Below are 18,864 nucleotides of genomic sequence, written 5' to 3' on the forward strand. Positions count from 1 at the left end.
ATGTTACCACACACTACTCATGTGATTTCTCAACAAAATCCGATAAAGTATTTGTTTGAACAACCACCCATACAAGGAAGGATAACTAAGTGGTTGGTGATGTTGGATGAATTTGAACTAAAATATATTCGTGAAAAATCAATGAAAGGAAAAGTAATTTCCTACTTTCTGGCACAACATCCAATTCAAACAAGTCATGCAGAAACTACTCATCTTCCGGATGAAGAGATTCTCATGAGACAAGATGACAAATGGGTAATGTACTTCGACGGTGCGTCCAATCAAAAAGGATATGGAGTAGGAGTATTACTGTAGACGCTCATTTGTGTCTCCCCAAAACCAAACCCAGTGATGAGTACCTTTCACGTCGAATCATAATCGAATGAAGTGAAAGTGTGGAAAGTTTAGTGTTGCGGATAGTTTTAATTTATTTTCTCTTCTCTTTGTTTTTGAAAACCTATTTAAAGAAAACAGCCAATCCAGTTTGGTTGGTCCGTGATATGGGTCCAATAGTGGTGTAGTTGGATGGGGCTTGAAAATATCTTTCCAACAATATATTATAAGCCCAATTCCGATGAATATTGAGGAAGTTATGGCCAATTACTGAACTGGGCCTGATTTGAGCCTTATATGCGGCCCAATGATCTAGAGGAAGGCCTAATATGGATTTATCATTCCTAATGCAATTAGGAATGGTTTTAGTCTTCTAGATTCTTCTAGAAGGTTCTTTTCATTCCTAATTCAATTAGCATTGATAAATTGACTTTTGTTGACTTTTTAGAGTTTTAATCAGAATAAAAGAACGTTTTTGTGGAAAATACGATTTTATCCTCCTGTACGGCAATTTCTATATGATTTTAAGAAAACGCGTCGATTTCTTAGTCAGCGCCAAACGCTAGCTGTAGCACCTGGCGCTACGCTTGGCGCCTGGAGCTAACCTTAGCGTCTGGCGCTAACGTCAGCATTTGGCGCTAACCTGGTTTTACGCATCAGAACTCTGTTTTTGGTATTTTATCTTTTTGGTTGATTTTCTCTATAAATAGCTTTCTAAAAACTCCATTTTCATTCACCAACTCTCATCAAGATTCTCTTGATTACTCTCTCTCTCTTTTCTAAACTAGCCTTTTCTCAAATACAAATTTCCGCATTCGCAAGACTTAGATACACCTAGCCATATTTGAAGTTGCCTTCGCCCTAGACGTGAAAGGTTTTAATTTCTAAGGGTTTGGTCCCAAATCTCTCTTTCAATTATTTAATTTAATTGTTTATTTTATTATTTTCCTTGAAGTTACTAACGTGTGTATTTTGTTATTAGAAAGAGGTACGAGGCATTCAAGTAAGTACTTTAATGGTTTAATTGATATTATGATGTAGATATCATGCTTAGGTTGTTATTATGATATTCCTAGTATCATGTCTAGTGTAACCTTAATATTAATTATGATTATTGTTTTTATTATTATTATGTTGCTTGATTATTTTTATTTGTTATTGCTTGATCACACCTTTTATGCATTTTTAAAGAGAATTGGTACATGTAATCACGCCTAATAAGATAATTATTAATCTTGTTTAGGGTTAATTTGATTATAATTCAAGTGATTGCCAATAATAGATTTATTTGTGCATTAATATTCAACCAACATAGATAAATAGGTTTAGGGTAAACCTATTGATTGTATGTTAGTCAGAAAGCGCACATGAATAAGATCAGAATAAAGTAGAGGCCTATTATTAGGGCAGGTTCCGTCTCTTTTAGGTTGGATTTGTACCTTCATCCCCGAAATACCAGTCATGGTTCCAGACCTATTGGAGTTAACGATCTCCTAGATCGTGAAGGGGTGTAGCCTTCACCTCGTGAATGGTTTACAAGTTCCTAAAAAACTTGTTGGCGACTCTTTTGCTCTATCTTCTTTCCATTTGGACGCCACCATACTTTAGTGTATGATCACAGTGGGGTTTAAGCTAGGGGTTAACGCTTGAAATATTCCCTACAGTTTTTGGCGACTCCACTGGGGAGGATTTCTATTTTATTTCCTGAAATTTATTTCGGCAATGATTTAGAATGAGTGGATGAGACTTGAAAAGTTCTAAGTATTTCATGTGCGTAATTTTGATTAACATTATTGTCATATGCATAAAAAAGATCTCATTGGAAAGACCATCCGTAATGAGTTAAAACATAGGATTTTACACGTAGGAAATTTGAGGAATATCTTTCACAACTAGAATTGAAATAACACTGCGCGAAACTGGAAAATTTTATCGAGCACAGAAAGCTGCTGAGGCATGTAGGAATTAGCGTCAGCGAACAGAAGTGGCACCAGAAATTTGACTGTAGCGCCAGACGACAGCCCTGTCGCCAGGCGTTACAGCCAAAATCCGGCGCCAACTCCTATTTTATGGCGTCAAATTTTTCCAATACCGAGCCAGAAATATGCGTTCTAATTTCGACCAGCTTTTCGCATTGTTTGCTCGATCCTACTTCCTGATTGAGTTTTTCTCACTTTCTGAAACCCATGTGTGTTCTACATGTGGACATAACCCCCTGGGAATTCATGCTCCATCTACCTGATTGAACGCTCTGAGAAACAAAGGGTACATCCGAGAATGTTGAATTCACCAAACCATGGAAGCAAGTTTTTTTTCTAAAACTCGCGGTGTCCCATCCACTCGCGCCAACCCATCACGGTTAGGCTTCCGCGCGGTGCATCCGGACAATTAACCATGGACCCTCTATTGACTAACCCATATCCCAAACTTTAGAGAACTAGAGCCATGGTTAGGTTGCAAACTCATTGCATCATATTGTGCCTACTTGACTAATTGTGCATTATTTGTTGTGCATACTCTATGTGTTTTTTCCTAACCGTTTGTTTGACTTGTTTTAAGACTTAATAAACTAATTAATGACTAAAGGACTTTGTTTAATTAATTAATTAATTAATCTTAGCTAATAAATATGTCTAAAATCGAGTCATAGTCCCTTTAAGTCAACCCGGATTTTTATTCCCGTATACTGCACAAGCGTCAACTTGTTTTGGTCATATACGGAGTTCTAGCAGAACTACAAGTCGTACGCCTATGGATCTCTATCCCCGAGTATTATTTTTAATTTGGCGTTGGTTTCATCCCAATCAGAGTCACAGATCAAAAGTTATGACTAAAATACCACAGCCTGTCCAGTTTAATGCATATACATGAGGTCTTAACTTAGTCTTTGCTTGAGTCTAGTCACATAGTCTAGCCACATGGTCATGACACAAGTCTTAACATATCACCTACATTCACTAGTCTTAGCACACACTTTGTACATACTTTTTTCACACCATGACCATGTCTTAGGTTCATGCATGAGTCGGTTTTTTCCGTCATTTGAGTTGGGGGTACATTCTATTCCTAATTTTCCACATCTCTCCATCTATATGCTTTCTCCATATCATTACCCTCAATTTTCTACCTTCTTCTATCCATTGCATGTTGAATAATGTTTGAGTCAAACAATTAACAATGAATATCCCCAAATTCCTTTTCCACAGTACTTGGTCGAGGAGAGAAGGGCGATTAATCAAGGATAACCTCTTTATTCAAGTCTTACTTTTTGATAAACCGATTTGTCAAAAGAGGAAGTCTAAAAAGATAATGGCAACTCAAGAGGAATTTAATGAACTTAGGATTCAATTGACTGATGTGACTGAGGTGTTAAAGGCTTTAACCCTCAAAATTGATGACCCTTTAAAGCAACAACAAATGAACCTCATGCAAGAAAGCTTGAGTAAGCTATCTAGTGACTATAAATTTCAGGGCATTAGTTCACAAGGGGTCTTGGTGGATAAAGAACTTCTTCCGCATAAGTTCAATGCCAACGACATCCCAAAATTCAAGGCAACTGAAAACCCTTATTTTCATCTAAGAGCTTTTGAAACAATAATGAGTGTTAAGGGTATTGATAAGAAAGTGTTTCCCTCTATATTTTCTCTATCTCTTGAAACTGTTTGCCAACAATGGTTCTTCTCCCTTGACAAAGAGAAAACCTCTACATGGGAATCGATAGTAAACGCTTTCATAGATAGATATAAGTGCAATATTCAAGTTGAAACCGATTATAGACAACTTGAGATGCTAAGGCAAAAAGAGAATGAAGGCTTTACTTCTTTCTTCAACAAGTGGAGGGAAACTTCCGCTAAGATGATTGAGGTCCCCACTGAAAAGGAGTCTGTGAGGATGTTTATCAAGAATCTCCAAGAAAAGTATTCAAAACACTTAAAATATCAACGCAACTTGAATACTTTCAGATCCGTCTATGACACAGGTATCGAGATCGAAGACGACTTCGCAAAGCAAAAAGCTACTAACAATAGTAACCACGGTAGCTGGAAAGGAAAGAAGAACGACAATCCTTCTTCTTCCAAAAACGCCCAATCTAGTAATAATGTTAGTACCTTTGACCATAATGGTGTCTTAGTCATGGACAATCAAGGATCTAAAAGGAAACCCAGGCGAGAGTTCACACCCATTGAAATGACCTACGATGCTGCTTTCGACCGTCTTTACGATCGAGGATTAATCAAACCTATTGGCCTTACCGAGGATCCAACGCCAGAAAATCGATCTTCGAGATGGAATCCAAACTCCTATTGCAAGTACCATCGAGGAAACGGTCATACCACTGATGAATGCTACAAGTTTCAAAACCTCATTCAAGATCTCATAGAGGCAAATAAGATCTCATTGCCTCTAGCTAGCGAGAAGACTGGATGATGTCGGAGCAAACAACACAAGACAGAGGCGAGCTTCAATGACAAGATTTCATGACCTCTTTTTCTATTTCTTTTTCATTTTTTCCTTTCCCCAATAAGTCTAGCATAGGCACCTTTCTCTTCCCTTAGATTAATTTTGTAGATTCTTTCTTTTCCCTTAGATTTAATTTTGTAGGATCATTATTTATTTTCCTTCAAATAAAATGAGCATTTATTTTCTTGCATATGATCATTGCATTGCACAAAAAAAAAAAAATGCCGAGCTAAGCACAAGGTATACCAATGATTTGAGGCACCCCTTGTAGCCACATCATATCACCTTTCACCTTTCTAATTTACAATTTTTTCTTCATAAACCACTTTGAGCCTTGTCTAACAATAGACCTTTCATTTTTCAACCCATATCTACCTAATCTTGGGATGGGATGGTGTGCAACTTATGCAACTTTTAATTTCATAAAAAGATTGAGTGACTGCAAAAGATTAAAATAGCAAAAAATAAGCAAAAAATAAATAAAAGTGTACAAAAGGACAAGTGTTCCAATGTCATTGACATGAACATGTCTTTGATATGAACACGTCTCAGATTGCGTCTTTTATCAAGTGCTCAGTACCGTGCTTGAGAAACATGAATTCCAAGTGAGTGATAGACCGCATGATCGGGATTGCCCACACTTATAAAAATAAAATAAATGCTAAAGCAAAAAGAAAAAAAAAAGAGAAAAGAGAGCTAAAAAAGAGTAGAAACTCAAGCATAAAAATATAAAGATTTCAAAAGCAAGGTTGCACACCTTGGGGGCTTATCTAGGGTCTTGAGCCTTTATCCCCTTCTTCTTCAAGCCTTTAGCCAAACCACGTTACAACCCTTAAAAGACCTTTTTGAGGTATACATACACTTGTGCGAGGTTCGGCTAGAACTACGTTCGGCCTGATTCCTAACGGATACGTAGGCAACCTCACGTCGAGGTGCGGCCGTAATAAAATTGCATTCATATTCACATTCACACACTCACACCATGATCATATCAAGGGATCCCTTGTGCTCATCCCTATTTATTTAGAGCTAGACTTGGGGGCTTGATCCCTACATTATTAGCCTACCTAGCCTAAGAGTTACCATTATTTGACTCTTCTAAAAATAATATCTTTCCACACACTTAGCCCTTGCGGCCTAACTTTAGTGTCACTTTCACACACATCACAGATACATGACCAAATACACCTTCCATTAGGAACCCTTTGTCATGGAATCTTAACACAACGTTGAAGCATGCCTTGTCATATCAACATCAATCATAATTGTCATTGCATCACGAAGTATGAAGTGCTTAGCCTCCGTGTCTAAGTTACCAAATACTTTCATCATTGAGTCAACCATTGAGATAGCCTAGGATGGATTAATCCTTGCACCTTGAAAGATAGTATCAAACAACATTTGATTGAGCTCATTCACACATGCATTCGAAAACTTCAATTCTTCTTTCGTGTCTTTCTTTTTCGGGAGAAAGTCGGTACCCTCCACAAAAATGACGAAATTTTTTTTCTTTTTTGCATTTTTGAGTCGCACAATCATAATACAATGCACACACGGGTCATGAGTCACACGTGTTATTTCACTTCGAGTCGAGTCAACCTCAAGTCAGTCAATCATAGTGAGTCAAGTTTATACCTTGAGTCACGACAAGTCAATGAGTCAAGCAACACTAAGTCTTAGGTCAACCCTACAAAGATTAGCAAATTCCTATAGTCAAAGATAAATGCAGGTACATCCCAGCAGGCAATTAAGGGCATTCCCGGATATTTTTTTCGAAAAAAAAACCGCGAATATTACCGAATGAGATTCTTCTAAGATGAGAGGAGTTTGAGAAAAATTACATGGATCAGTAAGTTAAAGATGAAGAGCTTTAATTTACAAAATATTTAAGCGGATTTGGTTGAAAGGAAACGACCAAGCTCAAAGTTCGGAGCAAAACCAAGCAACAGCGGCAGCAAGAGCAGAGTAGGGAAGACCCGACTCCAGCACCAGAAGACAAGGTTGTCGTCTAGCAACAACATCTGGCGTCTGGCAACAAATTTCAGCGCCTGACTCTAGATCCCAGCGTCTGGCGACAGAGCCAATTCTTGACGCCATAGATATTTCAGCAGCGACAGAGCTCGAAGCCTCTCAGAATGGTTATTTCGACCTCATACAGCAATTTCGGGTTCCTTGGTACGCCAGTTAGCCCCTATAAGCAAATTGACATGATTAGTAGTCGGCTCGATTACAATCGTAGTAAGTGATTGACTTGACAAAAAATCGTCTCACTTAGTTTAAGCGCCTAAAACACTGGCTCATTACAAGCACCAACGTATCGGTTTAAAAATAAGCACTTAAACGACAATATTTCCAAATACGGATTGTCGCGCATTCTTCTTAAACGACAATGTTTCCAAATATGGATTGTCGCGCGTTCTTCTTAAACGACAATTTTTCCAAAAATTGGATTGTCATCCCCAACTGACAATATTTCCAAAAATTGATTGTCGTGCAGCTACTTCAACGACAATTTTTCAAAGATTAGATTGTCATCTCGGGCAAAGTTTCCAAGCGTGGATTGTCGTGCTCCTTCTCTATTTGGCAACTTTTTCTAAGTTCGGATTGTCATCGCTGGCAAGTTTTCCGAGATTGGATTGTCATACACCCAGTTCCCTATGGCAAAATTTCCCAAAGGATTGTTGTAGGACTCTATTCATCATAAATTTCGGCAAAGGTTCCTCAACGTGGATTGTCATTCATTTCAGCAAGTGGCAAATTTTCCCGAAGTGGATTGTCGGTCGACTCTTTTTTGCAAATGTTCCAAGACGCGGATTGTCAATTGTGGCAATATTTTCCTAAAAGGATTGTCGCATAGCGTTGGCAAATTTTCAAGGTGGATTTCTTTCAAGAGTTATATTCCAAGATGTGGATTGTCGATCGTAGCAAAATTCTTATGACAGATTGTTACAAAGCATAGGCAACTTTTCCCAAATTAAATTGGATTTTGGCAAATTTTCCAAGATATGGATTTTCGCTTCATCGTAGCAACATTTCCAAGGATGGATTGTTACGTGGCATTGACAACTTTCCCTAAATCGGATTGTCATACATCATACAAGAGTTGAGCTGGAAACTATTCCCAAAGAAAAGAGGATTTTCATCACCCAAAACATCAACAACAAGATTCAAGTAGCAGTAAGGATTAACAAGCAGTGGTCTTTTCGAAGACTATCACGGCGGAATTGGAGGCAGTTACAGGCGTAGCAGTCTTCAGGCGGTATTCTCTAGCTTGCAGAAGATCGTCAAAACAAACAGGAGGATGGCATTCCCTAGCTCGCGAAAGGTTGTCACAACAGCAAATACAACAAAGGCAGCAACAAATCGGTTACCTACAGTGACGTGTGCTCGACGGTGCAAGATACGCGTTTCTTAAACTCTTTTATCTGTTTAACTAACGCTAGTTTGTAGGTATTGGCGTTACAAGAGTGATTTAGGATCGCAGAACGTTCTGAATCATTCTCTGTCCCTATCGATACTTTGACTTTTGTTTTCGAAACTTGCGTTTCTCCAAACTCAGTCAAAGTGGGGGCTTCTGTAGACACCCATTTGTGTCTCCCCAAAACCAAACCCAGTGATGAGTACCTTTCACGTCGAATCATAATCGAATGAAGTGAAAGTGTGGAAAGTTTAGTGTTGCGGATAGTTTTAATTTATTTTCTCTTCTCTTTTTTTTGAAAACCTATTTAAAGAAAACAGCCAATACAGTTTGGTTGGTCCATGATATGGGTCCAATAGTGGTGTAGTTGGATGGGGCTTGAAAATATCTTTCCAACAATATATTATAAGCCCAATTCCGATGAATATTGAGGAAGTTATGGCCAATTACTGAACTGGGCCTGATTTGAGCCTTATATGCGGCCCAATGATCTAGAGGAAGGCCTAATATGGATTTATCATTCCTAATGCAATTAGGAATGGTTTTAGTCTTCTAGATTCTTCTAGATGGTTCTTTTCATTCCTAATTCAATTAGCATTGATAAATTGACTTTTGTTGACTTTTTAGAGTTTTAATCAGAATAAAAGAACGTTTTTGTGGAAAATACGATTTTATCCTCCTGTACGGAAATTTCTATATGATTTTAAAAAAACGCGTCGATTTCTTAGTCAGCGCCAAACGCTAGCTGTAGCACCTGACGCTACGCTTGGCGCCTGGAGCTAACCTTAGCGTCTGGCGCTAACGTCAGCATTTGGCGCTAACCTGGTTTTACGCATCAGAACTCTGTTTTTGGTATTTTATCTTTTTGGTTGATTTTCTCTATAAAATAGCTTTCTAAAAACTCCATTTTCATTCACCAACTCTCATCAAGATTCTCTTGATTACTCTCTCTCTCTTTTCTAAACTAGCCTTTTCTCAAATACAAATTTCCGCATTCGCAAGACTTAGATACACCTAGCCATATTTGAAGTTACCTTCGCCTTAGACGTGAAAGGTTTTAATTTCTAAGGGTTTGGTCCCAAATCTCTCTTTCAATTATTTAATTTAATTGTTTATTTTATTATTTTCCTTGAAGTTACTAACGTGTGTATTTTGTTATTAGAAAGAGGTACGAGGCATTCAAGTAAGTACTTTAATGGTTTAATTGATATTATGATGTAGATATCATGCTTAGGTTGTTATTATGATATTCCTAGTATCATGTCTAGTGTAACCTTAATATTAAGTATGATTGTTATGATGCCTTTTGTGTTCTTTCTAATATTTATGATTGTTAGTATCATGTTAGGGCTAAAGCTTTGATTTTAAATGCTTAGTGACATGCTAGGATTTGTTATTAATCTTGTTAGTATCATGCCTAGGATCTTGCTATTAATATTATGCTTTAACATGATTACTTTAATTATGATTATCATGATTGTTATTATAATTATGATTATTGTTTTTATTATTATTATGTTGCTTGATTATTTTTATTTGTTATTTCTTGATCACACCTTTTATGCATGTTTAAAGGGAATTGGTACTTGTAATCACGCTTAATAAGATAATTATTAATCTTGTTTAAGGTTAATTTGATTATAAATCAAGTGATCGCCAATAATAGATTTATTGTGCATTAATATTCAACCAACATAGATAAATAGGTTTAGGGTAAACCTATTGATTGTATGTTAGTCAGAAAGCGCACATGAATAAGATCAGAATAAAGTAGAGGCCTATTATTAAGGCAGGTTCCATCTCTTTTAGGTTGGATTTGTACCTTCATCCCCGAACTACCAGTCATGGTTCTAGACCTATTGGAGTTAACGATCTCCTGGATCGTTAAGGGGTGTAACCTTCACCTCGTGAACGGTTTACAAGTTCCTAAAAAACTTGTTGGTGACTCTTTTGCTCTATCTTCTTTCCCTTTGGACGCCACCATCCTTTAGTGTATGATCACAGTGGGGTTCAAGCTAGGTGTTAACGCTTGAAATATTCCCTACAATTACTCATAATTACAGAGGGAGCACATACTCCAATCTCTGTTAAATTAGACTTTGAGGTTACTAATAATGTCGTAGAATGTGAAGCGTGCATTAATGGATTAGAAGCAGTAGCTAGCATAGGTGTGCAAAAATTAGAAGTATATGGAGACTCCAGTTTGATTATAAATCATATATTAAAAAAATGGAAAATAAAAAACTCTACAATGATATAATACCAAGCACACCTAGAGCAACTCATCTAGCATTTTGAACATATTGATTTTAAGTGAACCATAACCTTAGGTCTTTTTATTATTTGTTTTATTCATATTTTAATTAAGACTATATTTTTATCCCAATCTCGTGACATATTTTAGTTTCTCCACACCTTAAAAGCTAGATTGAATAGCCATGTCTATGTGGATTCGACCCTACTTACCTTACTACATTGTTAGTTAGTTTTGTTAGGAATTTATTTTTGACAGGTGTACGACAACCTATCATAGTGTTACCTCTTACATTCGATTTCGACCTTGCTTAGGCGCATAATTAAGAGTGCTTGAACATTACCGTTCCTTTGGGTTCGATCTTTAACTTGCCTCTACACTCGTATTTAGGTTTATTAAGTGTTTTTCATGTGAGGGGGAGTGATAGAGTATAAAACATATTCCTGAACCTCAACTATCAGCTTAAGTTTTTGATTAAGTTGGTCCCCTAACACATTCAAACTGATGCAAATAATAATTTTTTTTTAAAAAAAATAGATAGTATATTTTTTTGTCTTTTTTATAAACCTCTAAGCTTCAAAATTTCTAATCGTAGGCTGTAGCTTCTAGCCAAGTAGCCAGCATTTACGATTAGTACAAAGATGACACAGAGACAGAGCCTAAGATCTCCTTAGTCCTTGTTAAGATTTCCTTACTGGACATATCTTTTGCGTTCATGAAAGTAAATACTCCACTAAGCAAATGACAAATGATGCATGCGTTTTTATTGGAATATGCCCAAATTTAAGAAAAACCGTAAGTAAACGCCTTTAGGAGCACTCAGAACAGTGAGCAAGGAAATGCCCATGAGCATTTTGGTGAGAAAAAAATATAAAATTGTCCATCCCATCAATGAGCACAAGATAATTTGCTCATAAGATAAGCAAAATTGTAGATGAATAGTAAGCAGTGGGCCTATGTTGAAATTGCAACTATAGCAATTAAATTGTAAGAGAGAAATATTGATGGGTATTTATATAGGTAGGGAGAGAATGGTTAACAATTTTTTTTTACTATTATTGATCGGATAAAATATAATCACCAAAAATTCTCATGAGGAAATAAGATTGAAAGAGAGAGAAAGTAGGTAGAGAGAGAATGAGGAAACAAAAAAATGTTCATTGTTGTGAGTGCTCTTAGCTTCCGTTTAGTTGGATAAAATCATTTTCACTTCTAAGGCAAAAACACCATAGGATTAAACTTATTTTACTTTGATTGTTCAAGAAAAATAAAAAAAAATTACTTTGTAGAAGTGCAAATGAGCTGTAACTATTTTTGTCTACATAAATAAAAGCTTAATTCCTAATCTGGTCATTGAAAAAACGGTCCGAACATACACTAGGTGAAAAAAGGCAATTGGCAGCGGTTCAAACCCGGTCTAAGGCACCGGTTTGAACCGCTGCCTATGTTCAAAACCGGTGCCATAGGGTGTAATAGGCACCGGTTAACCGGTGCCATAGGGTGTAATAGGCACCGGTTAACCGGTGCCTAAAACTGCTCTCCCGCCATTTTTTTTGGGTGGTAAATAGTTTAGGCACCGGTTGCTGCCTAACCAGTGCCTATTAACCAATTTTTTTTTTCGTTTTTTTTTCCATCGTGCAATAATATTTAAAGAAAAACCTGCAATAATAATAACCTGTAATTCCAACAATTATATTAAATATAATAATTAATAATTTTATTATTATAATAACTAATAATAATATTATTAATTATTACAATAAGCTAGATACAAAAATAATATTAGAAACAAGAATTCAATTATATATATAGATATAAATATTCCCAAACGCAATACAAAAAAAAAAAAGTTGCTTACATATACAAATAATAGTAAGTACATATATAATGAATAATTTACAATTACAATGCCATTTACATGTTGAAGGTGATAAAAGACGCCAACATGTCACGAACTTCATTAAGCTCCTTGATTGTCAACGGACCATCATTTTGGACCTTGCAAAACTTGAAATACAAAAACATTATTTTAAAAATAATTAATTAGGCAAACAATATGTATTTTATCAAATATTACCTATATGACTTCTATATAGCCCATTTACTACATTATTTATCAAATGAACTATTTCTTTCTCATAACATGTCAATATTGGATAGTTGTATGTGTGTAAGCCCTAAAATTGTATAGGAGAGCATTTTGTTAAGGTTTATGACCCGAATATGGCCTATATGACACTACTTTACCCATTTCCTACATTTCTTATTAAATGAACTTTATTTATCTCATTACATGTCAATATTATCTAGTTATAGGTGTATAAGGAAAGAAATCACATCAAAAGAGCATATTAACACAAAATGGCCCTAATATGGCCCATATGACTTCTATTCAGCCCATTTTCTACCTTTCTTGTGAAATAGCCTTTTTGTTTCTCATAACATGTCATTGTTGGATAATATTAGGTGTTTAAGGCTATAAATCACATCAATATAGCATTTCAAGAAGTTTAACAACGCATTTTACTCAACATGGCCCAAATAGGGCTTATATGACTTCTATGTAGCCCATTTTCTACATTACTTATCAAATGAACTATTTCTTTCTCATAACATGTCAATGTTGGGTAGTTCTATGTGTGTAAGCCCTAAAATTGTATAGGAGAGCATTTTATTAAGGTTTATGACGCTTTTTACTCAAAATGGCCCGAATATGGCCTATATGACCTTACTTTGCCCATTTCCTACATTTCTTATTAAATGAACTTTTTTTATATCATAACATGTCAATATTATCTAGTTATAGGTGTATAAGGAAAGAAATCACATCAAAAGAGCATATTAACACAAAATGGCCCTAATATGGCCCATATGACTTATATTCAACCCATTTTCTACCTTTCTTGTGAAATAGCCTTTTTGTTTCTCATAACATGTCATTGTTGGATAATATTAGGTGTCTAAGGCTAGAAATCACATCAATATAGAATTTCAAGAAGTTTTAGGACTTACCTCATCAAGCTGTTGAGTGTCCGTACAATGAGTCACAATGTCAAGCATGAATCTCATCACATACAAAGCACAATCAAGTCCATTCTCTTGTTGTGCGCACTAGCATATGACAAACAAATCACATCATTGAAACATGCAAAGGAAATGAGCAAATATTTACTACCATAGATTTTCAAGATAATCACAATATCATGTAAATTACCAACGGTGTCTTCCATGTTGGACCCTTTGGAGCACGACAATGTAGCTTCTTCATAACATTGTAGTATAAAAAAGTACATTCAAATTTGATTATTCGTATGATTACTAAATTAGTTATTATTAGCAATAATCATCACTAGGTTGCTATATATATTTACTTTTGCAATATAGACTTCACGAGCCACTTCTCCGATGATCGAGCTGAATCAAGGTGATAAATTGTGTTAGTGGAATTAAAAATCACCATGAGGCTCCAATGCTCCCTACATAAGTTCACAATAGACAAGGTAATTAATATTTAGGACTCAACATATAATGAGGCCAAATCGATTGAATTTAACATGGTTAGACTTACTCTCTATAACATGGGGCGAATAAGAACTTGTCTCCCGCACGCACTGATTCCCTTATACTCTGTTCAACATAGTACAACACGTCATGGGGTTTGCCTATGATTTTAGTAGTGGATAACTGCTCGGGGCATAACCACCCAACTTTACAAGGAGAATCAGTGTCAGTTAAGTGCTCCTGTAGTGCTCTGCGTGCATGAATATTGAATAATTTATCAGATGTAGGATAATCACCATCAATTTGAATAACTTGAAAAAAGTATAGATTATATGGGTATTGAAGTACCTCATGAATGTTTTAATGAGGGAAATGTTAAGCTTTGCAACACGTAGAAATTCCTTCACATCTTCTTTGCTGATCCATGCAATTGCATCCTGATCATAGTGGAACATTGCCTTAGGAAGTGCAACCTCCATGGGATCGACCAAATGACAAGCACAGTTGTGAAGAAAGGTCATGTCAGTAGAGAGCGATTGAAGAACAATGTCTTCAACAAGTGGAGTAGGTGGCATGGGTGAACCTTTCGAAGAGTGCAACTTCGACGCTTGTTCACTCTTGGACCGTTGTTCACTTAGCTTCTTCTTAGGTTGATCAATTCTTTTAGGCTTCTCCACCCTTTTTCTCTTTGAAGTTTTGCTTCCATTGGAAATCTGAAATAGTTGAGAAATGAATAAAATAGGCAAGTGAGTAGCCATTTCGGCTCAAAATGGCTTTATTTTGATGAATTGGACCCAAAAACTTAGAACTTGGCAATTTTTATGTAATTTCAAATGACAAACACTTATAAATATGTGATTATGAGTTGTTTTGAGATGCAAGGAGTTTATAAGTTGAGAAATGAAGAAAATAGGCAAGTAAGTAGCCATTTCGGCTCGAATTGGCTTTATTTTGATGAATTGGACCCAAAAACTTAGAACTTGACAATTTTTATGTAATTTCAAATTACAAACACTTATAAATATGTGATTATGAGTTGTTTTGAGATGCAAGGTGTTTATAAGTTGAAAAATGAAGAAAATAGTCAAGTGAGTAACCATTTCGGCTCAAAATGGCTTTATTTTGATGAATTGGACCCAAAAACATAGAACTTGGCGATTTTTATGTAATTTCAAATGAAAACACTTATAAATATGTGATTATGAGTTGTTTTGAGATGAAAGGAGTTTATAAGTTGAGAAATGAAGAAAATAGTCAAGTGAGTAGCCATTTCGGCTCAAAATGGCTTTATTTTGATGAATTGGACCCAAAAACATAGAACTTGGCGATTTTTATGTAATTTCAAATGAAAAACACTTGTAAATATGTGATTATGAGTTGTTTTGAGATACAAGGAGTTTATAAGTTGAGAAATGAAGAAAATAGGCAAGTAAGTAGCCATTTCGGCTCGAATTGGCTTTATTTTGATGAATTGGACCCAAAAACTTAGAACTTGGCGATTTTTATGTAATTTCAAATGACAAAAACTTATAAATATGTGATTATGAGTTGTTTTGAGATGCAAGGAGTTTATAAGTTGAGAAATGAAGAAAATAGGCAAGTAAGTAGCCATTTCGGCTCGAATTGGCTTTATTTTGATGAATTGGACCCAAAAACTTAGAACTTGGCGATTTTTATGTTATTTCAAATGAAAAACACTTATAAATATGTTATTATGAGTTGTTTTGAGATGCAAGGAGTTTATAAGTTGAGAAATGAAGAAAATAGGCAAGTAAGTAGCCATTTCGGCTCGAATTGGCTTTATTTTGATGAAATGCGCCAAAAAAATTAGAACTTTGCTTCTTTTATGCAATTTCAGCTCACAATCACTAATACATATGTAATTAAGATATGGTTTTAGAATGTATAAGTTTATTAGTTGAGAAATGAATAAAATAGGCAAGTGAGTAGCCATTTCGGCTCAAAATGGCTTTATTTTGATGAAATGATGAAAATTGCTTAAATTTTTTTTTTAAAAATATGCAACGGAAGCCGCACCGAGACACCCGAGGGAGCCGCCCCCGCTGCCGAAACAGCAAAGGCAGCCCGTGCCGAGGCCACAACAGCCCCGACAGGTGGCTGCTAAGGCTGTAGCAGTCACGGCAGGTGGCTGCCAGTTTGCTGCAGCCTTGGCAGCAGCCTACCTAGGTTGTTGCCGCCTCAACAGGCGGCTGTCATGGCTGTAGCAGCACAGGCAACACCTGCCGAGGCTGCAGCAGCCATGGCAGCCGCCTGTCGAGGCTGCAGCAGCCAAGGCAGGCTGCTGCCGAGGCTGCAGCAGTCTGGCAGCCACCTGCCGTGGCTGCTACAGCCTTGGTAGCCACCTGTCGAGGCTGTTGTGGCCTCAGCGCGGGCTGCCTTCGCTGTTCCGGCAGCGGGGGCGGCTCCCTCGGGTGTCCCGGTGCGGCGGAAGTTGCTTATTTTAAAAAAAAAATTTAGAACTTGGGGATTTTTATGTAATTTTAAATGAAAAACACTTATAAATATGTGATTATGAGTTGTTTTGAGATGCAAGGAGTTTATAAGTTGAGAAATGAAGAAAATAGGCAAGTAAGTAGCCATTTCGGCTCGAATTGGCTTTATTTTGATGAAATGCGTCAAAAACATTAGAAGTTTGCTTCTTTTATGCAATTTCATGTCACAATCACTTATACATATGTAATTATGATATGGTTTAAGAATGTATAAGTTTATTAGTTGAGAAATGAAGAAAATAGGCAAGTGAGTAGCCATTTCGGCTCAAAGTGGCTTTAGTTTGATGAATTGGACCTAAAACTTTAGAACTTAGCGATTTTAATGTATTTTCAAATGACAAACACTTATAAATATGTGATTATGAGTTGTTTTGAGATGCAAGGAGTTTATAAGTTGAGAAATGAAGAAAATAGGCAAGTAAGTAAATAATTTACCTCCTTATTAATCAACTTCACCCATGCACGTGGCCAATCAACGAAGCTACCTACAACTTGCCAAAGCATTGTTATCTCAACCTCCTCTATCGGTACGGGTAGTGGGATGTCTTCAAACCCTGCAACCACTGAATCGATCCCAACCGAGTAATGATGTGGCCGCGCCGTAGCACCTGTCGTCGGTTGGGCACTACCATACGCCACCAAACTCAACGCGGTACTATTTGCATGCCCCGGGGCTAGAAGTGCACACCGGGTGTCTTCCTACACAAGTATATATATAAAAAGAAGATAGTTAAATAGGACTTTTACAACAACATAGATATAACAAACCGGTTCATTAAGGTAGAGGGTTACAAATCACCTGTAACTCTGGAAATTCATGCGGTGTTGGATTTTCAAGCTCCCTCGAGTCCGCATGTGTAGGAGTAGGAACCTGCAACAGTACATCAATCATTTCACCTCAAATCTCAATTAACTCGGTATTTTAAAACTTTTAATAACCCAATTGATTTTACCTCAGGTGGCACATCTTTACCACGTATCTCATCTCCTCCATGTCTACCACCTTCTCCTTGTCCTTTTGGTTCAGAACATGAGTCGACCGGGGTACTAGTGAGGAACGGCAAAGCCGGTAAGTTCATCAGCTTCGCCCAAGCATTCAATTCACCAACTAACTCGTTGCGTACTTGTTCCTTAATTGATGCCACCTTGGCATCCAACTCCCCCGGTGAGTTAACACTGGCTTGAGATCTACCCGATTTTGTGTATTCGGGACCCATCACCTTATTCCATCCAAGCAATGACCCTCTCGAACCTACTACTCGTCCTGGATGGTATAGCCTTCCCAAAGCCATGGTGAAAGGGTCATTCTCCACACTTGGTTCAAATTTGCCCTCCACCATCTCTTGAGTGTGCTCAAGCTATAGCATAAAGAAAAATGAGGTCAGTAAAACAGTTAATGGTTTGTACAGTGATTAGATGCAAAAGTGATTTAATTTCAACAATTCATAGGTAACTTACAAGCTTATCCGCCAGTTTTTTGGATTCCGGACCCTTGATGAACCATTTTCTGGTTTTTCTTATCAAACGAATGGAGAGACCAAAAGAAATCACCGGCACGACTCACCAATGTAGTGTTCATGGAACTAGAGGGTTCCTTCGATGCCACTAGAAGAGATTTAGGGTATAAACCCGAAGCGGCCCACTCAGGTCTCTTTTCAGCAAAAGTCTTAGGATCCATACGATGGACGTATTCCTTCTTTTCTGCATTCGCTTGATTTTGCTCTCGAAGTTCCTACAAAACAAAAATGTTAGTCTCATTAATACAAAAAGTGTCAAGATATTATTCAATTGAGATCAGATTTACACAAACTTACAATGGCTTTCTTTTGACTCTTCATTCTAACGAACTCTTCCCAATCATCTTTTGACACGGTCGGCCATATTTGCCACGGGAGACGTACATCCTCTTTGGCATTCTTCTTCTTTATTTGCACCTTCTTCTTCTTGTGGATCCACCGATTAGTCAACTTGGTCTTAAAGCCTCTAAATCTTTCAGCTAATAAAGAGACAAACACCCTTTTCTTCTCGGGATCATTAGGAATAGAAAACTGCCTCTGCAAGCACAAATTAAAACCGATTATTAGTTTCTATTTAGTAACAACCATAAGGTTCTGGTATCTTAAATTGTCTAAATGTGCCAAAAACACACTTACCCTTGTATCATCCTAAAATGCTTGAATCAAACCCGGAGGTACTTGCCGCATTACAAGTGTAATGGGGATTTTCCGCGAACATATGCCAACTTGATTAGCATATTGTCGACGCCATTTGGGCACGGGTTGGCCTTTGTTGTCATACTCCAAGACCATGGGACCGTCCGGTTTCTTAAAGCTTCTCGTCGGACCCCTTGTTTTTCTTTCAGCCGGTGCCTTCCCCCCCCCCCC

General features: G+C 37.0%; 1 protein-coding gene across 1 annotated transcript; it reads right to left on the minus strand.

The window, feature by feature from the left end:
* Positions 1-12,936: 12,936 nt before the first annotated feature.
* On the minus strand, positions 12,937-17,955 carry LOC110702364. Its single transcript, XM_021880069.1, has 5 exons — positions 17,939-17,955; positions 17,434-17,838; positions 17,280-17,351; positions 16,916-17,179; positions 12,937-12,942 (listed from the first exon to the last, which is right to left on the minus strand). Exons 2-5 carry the CDS (start codon positions 17,818-17,820, stop codon positions 12,937-12,939), a joined length of 729 nt encoding a protein of 242 aa, XP_021735761.1. The 5' UTR covers positions 17,821-17,838; positions 17,939-17,955.
* Positions 17,956-18,864: the final 909 nt, after the last annotated feature.

This window comes from Chenopodium quinoa, unplaced genomic scaffold (assembly GCF_001683475.1).
Source record: "Chenopodium quinoa cultivar QQ74 unplaced genomic scaffold, ASM168347v1, whole genome shotgun sequence".
NCBI lineage: Eukaryota > Viridiplantae > Streptophyta > Magnoliopsida > Caryophyllales > Amaranthaceae > Chenopodium > Chenopodium quinoa.